Source organism: Bombus vosnesenskii, unplaced genomic scaffold (assembly GCF_011952255.1).
Source record: "Bombus vosnesenskii isolate JDL3184/JDL3185 unplaced genomic scaffold, Bvos_JDL3184-5_v1.1 scf7180000014621, whole genome shotgun sequence".
Classification (NCBI taxonomy): domain Eukaryota; kingdom Metazoa; phylum Arthropoda; class Insecta; order Hymenoptera; family Apidae; genus Bombus; species Bombus vosnesenskii.
The window spans coordinates 176,734-183,052 of NW_022883555.1; the positions used below are offsets into that span (position 1 = coordinate 176,734).

Genomic DNA, 6,319 nt, shown 5'->3' on the forward strand with positions numbered 1-6,319 from the left:
TTAAAGAATCGATTGTGTGAAATTGAACAAAGGCCATATGCACATGAGGTATAAATATTCAATTTCTTTTTATTACCTTAAGAATTATTTTCTGTTCGTTTTTACATACTCTAAAGAATCCATGAATCGCGCAACAGGTCAGGATACGAATGCCCCACGATATTATGAGATTGAAATGTATTCCATGTTAATTTGAATGTAACAAAAATCTGTACTGTGTAAAATCTAACTAAACTACTGTTAGAATCGCATCAAGAGAAAAAAAGGTAATGAAAATGGCAAAAATTATTATCGACCTGTAAGTAAAGGAATAAAATATTCATACCTATAAACGATTTTTACTGATTATAAATCGATAAGTTATGAAACTCTCTTCCTCGTTATATATTTCTTGCTAAATTTTCATTTTAATTTTTCTGATTAACATTTTTCCCATGCGCTTATTTCTTTGATTACAAAGAAAATTTAAATAATTTATGATGCTTCGTGTATTATTTAGAAATTTTTCAAGAATTGTTCAAAAGTTACCCTTGCAGTTGTATTCTAAATTAATATTGATATTTTCACACGTTCTTAGATATTTTGATAAAGACAAATAATTAATGTAATCTGGTGATTCAGTTTATAAACAACACAGCGCAATAAGTGGCAGTAACGAAATTACGTGTTCTCAGATTTGCACATATCTTAAAAATTGTTTAATCTTCTAATTGAAAAGTTTCTTGATACAAAAACTTTGGACAACGCAATGCAGCCCTTTTAATTTCTATTTTCCTGTTTTTGAAATTACCGATTTGTCGTCTATTCGTTACGATGTTTCCCAATAATTCCATCTAATGGCAAAAATCTCAAACGCAGTTTCAACTGTAACTAATGCTAAACATCGTATCAAGGGGGCGATGGTTATCGGCAATCGTGACCGAGTTGGAAACGATTCTTTAAACTCATTTTCAAATTAAAGAACGCTAAAACAAAGGAAATGACGAAGTGAAATCTTAGTCATTAATGAGATTCAAACAGAAGCCAAAAGGTCGGTCGACAAGGCTTACGGTTCGCATTCGTTTAAGTAGTTCTTTTCCGACTATTCAGAAGCGTGTCTCGTGCTACAGAAAAAGGTAAATTTCGATCCACAACTGCCTGAACACGTGAACTCACTTTTCAAATTGTATTGCCTCTCGTTTCCAGTGTGTTGTTCGATTTCGTGGCATTCTTAGCTAAGAGAATATATAAAGAGAATATCAATTTTTAAGCTGTAAACGTTCTTCGAAATCTTTTATGGATTCCTTCACGGAGACTTCAATTTGGTGTTGCTAAAATGTATTTTTCGTCTTTTCCTTTTCAACTTTATGTGACTTTTATCGAACTTTATTTTTTAATGATCTAAGTTAGTATCCTGAATAGATGAAAATATGTGCCGATTGTGTTTCGTCGAGCGACATGCGTAATCTTCAATTTGTTTAAAAACAGCGCGATGTTGGACGAGAAACAACCAGCAAGGAAACAAGAAATGAAATGGGCGGCTATTTTATGGTACATTTATATACACGTCCTCGGAGTATACGCTATCTGGTTTTTGTTCACTTCCGCTAAATGGATGACTGTGATTTTTAGTAAGAAAACACCCACTTTATTATTCTTTTGTTTCACACGACGAATTTTGTAACTTGTGGTACATTTATCGCTTCAATCGTTCCGTGCCCCTCCAGTAAGATATAGTCTTTTCAAGAGTTTCATTTATTATTCGTTCTAGGAACAGACATATTGCTTTATTCTTTCATTCTATTAAAACAATAATCAAATTCTAGCCTATACCTTTTGTGATCAGTCAATAAATTTTTCAGCGTTGTTTATAACGACCCTTGGTTGCCTTGGAGTGACAGCAGGTGCCCATAGATTATGGGCTCACGGTACGTACGAAGCCACGGGATCTCTTAGGCTTCTCCTCATGTTGTTTCACACCCTAGCAGGAGTGGTAGGTACCTGAAATTTCTGCTTAAGGGAAGAACCGGTTAATAAGTTAATTGTTATTATTACAGCTTACCTGTCATGTTCTTATCCTAGTAAATTATATTTTGTTTACAGGGTTCGATACACGACTGGGTATTGTATCACAGGCTTCATCACAAGTATTATGGGACAGATAAAGACCCTTATAATCATAAGAAAGGATTTTTCTATAGTCACTATGTAGGTAATATATTGTCACCGAGTATGGACCTTGAAGAGATCAAACGTGAGATCGATATGCGTGATATCGAGCAAGATGGCTATGTTTGGTTTCAAAAGAAGTAAGATCTTCTTAACGAACGCTAAAAATGTCTAATTTCCTTACATTTCTTATTATTCTATCAAAAATTATTTTTGACTCGTTGCTTCCACTTGTTTAAATTTCATTTCTAATAACCTGCATTGCTGTTTCTACTCTTTCCAAACAAGAGACACTCGTTCTTTGACAATATAACACTCGCCTAATAATTTCTGGCACTGACTCTTCTTCGCACAATTCCATTTCTTCGAACATAGATATTTTCTTTCGTCCAAGCGTTCAATATTTAACTTCTTGCCTAATTTTTCACGCATCTTCGTAACGCAATTTCTCTTCTTTGTGTTTACAGATTCTACTGGCCATTATTCATAATATTCGGATTAATATTGCCATTGAACGCGCCGCTGGAATACTGGGACGAATCGATGACTGAGACCATACTGATCACGGGAGTGCTGCGATTCGCCATTACGGTGAACGTATCTTGGCTGGTGAACAGCGCGCGCTTGATCTGGAGTATGGAAATGCAAAAGTTAATGCAAATTTCAGATACCTTTAGCATATTGTACAAACTGTTCTTTAAAATGCCTGGTAGCCACGGCACTGTCAGGATAGACAACGATGGAATCACCGTTCAATAAAATGTTAAATTCGTTGAAAATATAAGAAGCTTGATGAAACTAATACAAACGATCCTCTGATTAATCATTTCGCTGTAATTGTTCGACGAGATTAACAAATTCCTTGAATTCGTAAAATACAATGTAATTTAATTAGAAAATTATTTCCTTTAGTTGTCAATATCGCTTCATATCCATCTTCGTTATTCGATAAAACATTGTTCATTAGTTAACGAGAAAGAAATTCTCTTCTTAATATTGAAGCAACGCGAAAGAATCACGAAATTTCATACAATGAAATTTTTATAGGAGAAATTGGAAATTAGAGAAAAGATTTTACATCGATATCGCAACAAAAAATTAAAGAAATCTTTGTATCGAAAATTTTTGCATGATCAAGTACCGAATCCAAAGCAAACTACTCACGGTTCCAGATTGCCACAAGACAACATCAGTGTATTCTTCCTAACGAAGTCATTTTGGCCGATGTATCACTACATGGTACCATGGGACTGGAAGTGCGGTGAATTCGGCAGCTACGCGGACGGTTGCGCCACGTTTTTCATCAAAATATGGCACGAGCTCGGTTATGTTACTTTGTTGCAAACAACTGATTCCGAAGATGTTAGAGAAATGCTTCACGAAGTGAGCAAGAAGAAAATGACGCTTGCGGAGGGCCTTGGAAAGCTGAAAGAAAAATCTATGTACAACGCAAAAAAACTGAAGCTGATGGTTAAGAACTGAGCTGAAATTAAAAGTGTACCGATTTGTCGCAGCTTAAAACGATAGATTTCATTGTTCTTTTATCGTCGCTTTTATCGTCTTCCTTTACCAACGTTATTTGATATGATTCTGAGCATCGACAAATCGTACAAGTTATTACTCACTGACGAATATAAACCTTTGTTATATTTTGATAATATATTAATTTTATAATAACAATGATATAATTTATGATGACAAAACCACACAAAAAAGAAAAGATCATTAAACATCCATGATTAAAATTTCATGCAACTACCTTTAGTTTATTAATCATTTTGTGTACAGAATAATATATTAGTTAATTAGAGCATTTCGTCTCAATTGAAAATTGCGAAACTGTCAAATGCTCCAGGTTGATCGGTATTAGAAGAATAATAAGACAATGAAATATAATGGAACAGATATCACCATGTGAAACAAGCTTAAATTACTAAATCGCGATTCCATCAAATTATAGTTTAAACGAAATTACAATTAAATTCACACAACAAATTTAATTTTGAATTCAATAAAAACAAAAAAAAAACAAAACAAAAAGTACAGTAAGAAAGAGAATTAAGGAAAAAATGAGAAAGTATGTCCGCTCTAAATGAATCGTTCAGTAAATGCCCGGTTACGTTACTACTCATGCAACGAAAAAGAAATTAATCAGACGAAAGAAACGATTACCCTGAATGCTCTTATATAATTATCGGCATGCTACGAAATGGAATAAAATCAATCATTTCGTCCTGATCTGGTAACAAAACAACATATATATTTGTCTCTTAAAATCTGGTAACACATCACACTTTTATTTAAAGTTAAGATTAAATCTTAGAACTAATCTCAGATAGTTCCTTGCACAGTAAACGTCTGCGAACGGACATATTTGTACGTCTGCGAAAAGATCTTAGTATACTTGTATGCGAGTTATTTCTTTATACATATGGAAAAAAACACATAGAAAAAACGAGGGCGATCTCGTGAAAAATACCGTCATATATACTTTCTTCAAAATTTCGCACAACGTTAGCGAAATTTGCCCCCCTCGTCTTTTTTTCACACTAATTGCTAATCTCTATGTAATCTTTGATATCAATCTTCTGTGTACACCGTCGTACCGCCATCGTAACGCGAATTCATACAATTATCACACTTCTTATACTCACAAGTGAACACCTGAAAAGCCAGTAGGGCGAAGGAAAATAAGTAGATGCTATATATGGAAACGAAGAATCGGTCAGAAACATGTAATTATAGCGACAACCAATTTTCAGAAAAACATATATGACGGATACAGCGAATGTTCTCTAAAAGTGTACAGATCGGTGAGAAACATGTTGAGCATCCTTTTTTTTTTTTAACAAATCAACGAAGAGAAAGGATTTTGTTTCTTGTAGTGGTACTTCGAAATTAATGTTCTAAGACACTTTTAGCAAAGAGAGATTCACCATATGTTTGAACGTAGAAAGAATTTTGCTGCCTACTGTTCCTTTTTTTAATGAAGTTCTGAAGATAACGAAGGAGACCCTTGCCTGAGAATTTGTTTAGCTAATTTTTCAATTCTTTACACGGGGAAGGATATTTTATCAAGGATGGAATGTCTCTTAGAAAAACAAATATTAAATATATCAACAAATTTCACAAGCGCCCGCACGATAACAAAAAAATATTCGAAATAAGAGGTTCAAGTAGAAAACTGACAGTCGTTTACATTTACATTAAGCGTACAATGTTTTTTTCACTTTCTTTACAATCTTTCTTGCAATCGACTATGTCGACTATGCAAATAATTTTACAAATATACACGTGCAAATCGTTGCAGAGCACGGCGTGCTTTTCTTAAAGGTACCAGAGGTCTTCGTATTGATCGACATCATCTTAGTTTCGTTCGGTTTTTTCTTCTTCTTTTTTACAATCACACTTTCTAATGTGTTTTTTCAAATAGTGTCGTCGAGTACAAATATTATTGTGTTTTTTACGCGCTCACTTCTTATTAAGAAGAGAGAACAAATTAGGAAGATATCATATTCTGTTTCTTCTATCTTTTTTAGTCTTTAACCCGAGAAAGCGTGACGCTTCTTCTATTTTTTAAACATCTTTAATTGAAGAAATGTATTGTACTATCTTCTGCAATTCTACATATCACAAATTATAATGTCAATTTCCAAAAACGAAAAGAACATTGCTTCCTACCATACGCATAGAAAAATATTTAGGATCATATCAGTAATAATCGATGAAGATAATTAATGTTGTATTCAGTAATAAAAAAAGTAAATATAAAAGAAGAAAAAAGAAAATATTCGAAGAAAGATCAACTAAAGCTATATTTTTTTACATTCTTCTTCTAGTTTCCGCTTTCTAAGGTTAAATTCGACCCAATAACGAGTCGAAAGAGAGGAAAAGGAAACGCAATATATTAAATTCCAGTGTTCCCATAGTTGACTCAAACATCACTACTAAATAATTTAAGTTGTATTGTAATTAAATTTCCAAATAAAAATAAAGAGAAAGAGAGGAAAGAGAAAGTAGAAACGAAAGATAGACTTTTTATTACAAAAATAGCATGCTATTATATAAGTAGGATGAGAGCAAGCATCTTGAAAGGATTAAGGAACGATCATAAAAGGGAAAACGGAAATGTGTAAGGCGAAAAACAATAGTGAAACCGTACGAATCAGAG

At 33.3% G+C, this 6,319-nt stretch overlaps 1 protein-coding gene across 1 annotated transcript; it reads left to right on the forward strand.

The window, feature by feature from the left end:
- The first annotated feature begins 962 nt into the window (after positions 1 to 962).
- On the forward strand, positions 963 to 3,828 carry LOC117240416 (acyl-CoA Delta(11) desaturase). Its single transcript, XM_033506467.1, has 6 exons — positions 963 to 1,115; positions 1,468 to 1,610; positions 1,842 to 1,972; positions 2,083 to 2,288; positions 2,616 to 2,798; positions 3,321 to 3,828. Exons 1-6 carry the CDS (start codon positions 1,006 to 1,008, stop codon positions 3,628 to 3,630), a joined length of 1,083 nt encoding a protein of 360 aa, XP_033362358.1. The 5' UTR covers positions 963 to 1,005; the 3' UTR covers positions 3,631 to 3,828.
- Positions 3,829 to 6,319: the final 2,491 nt, after the last annotated feature.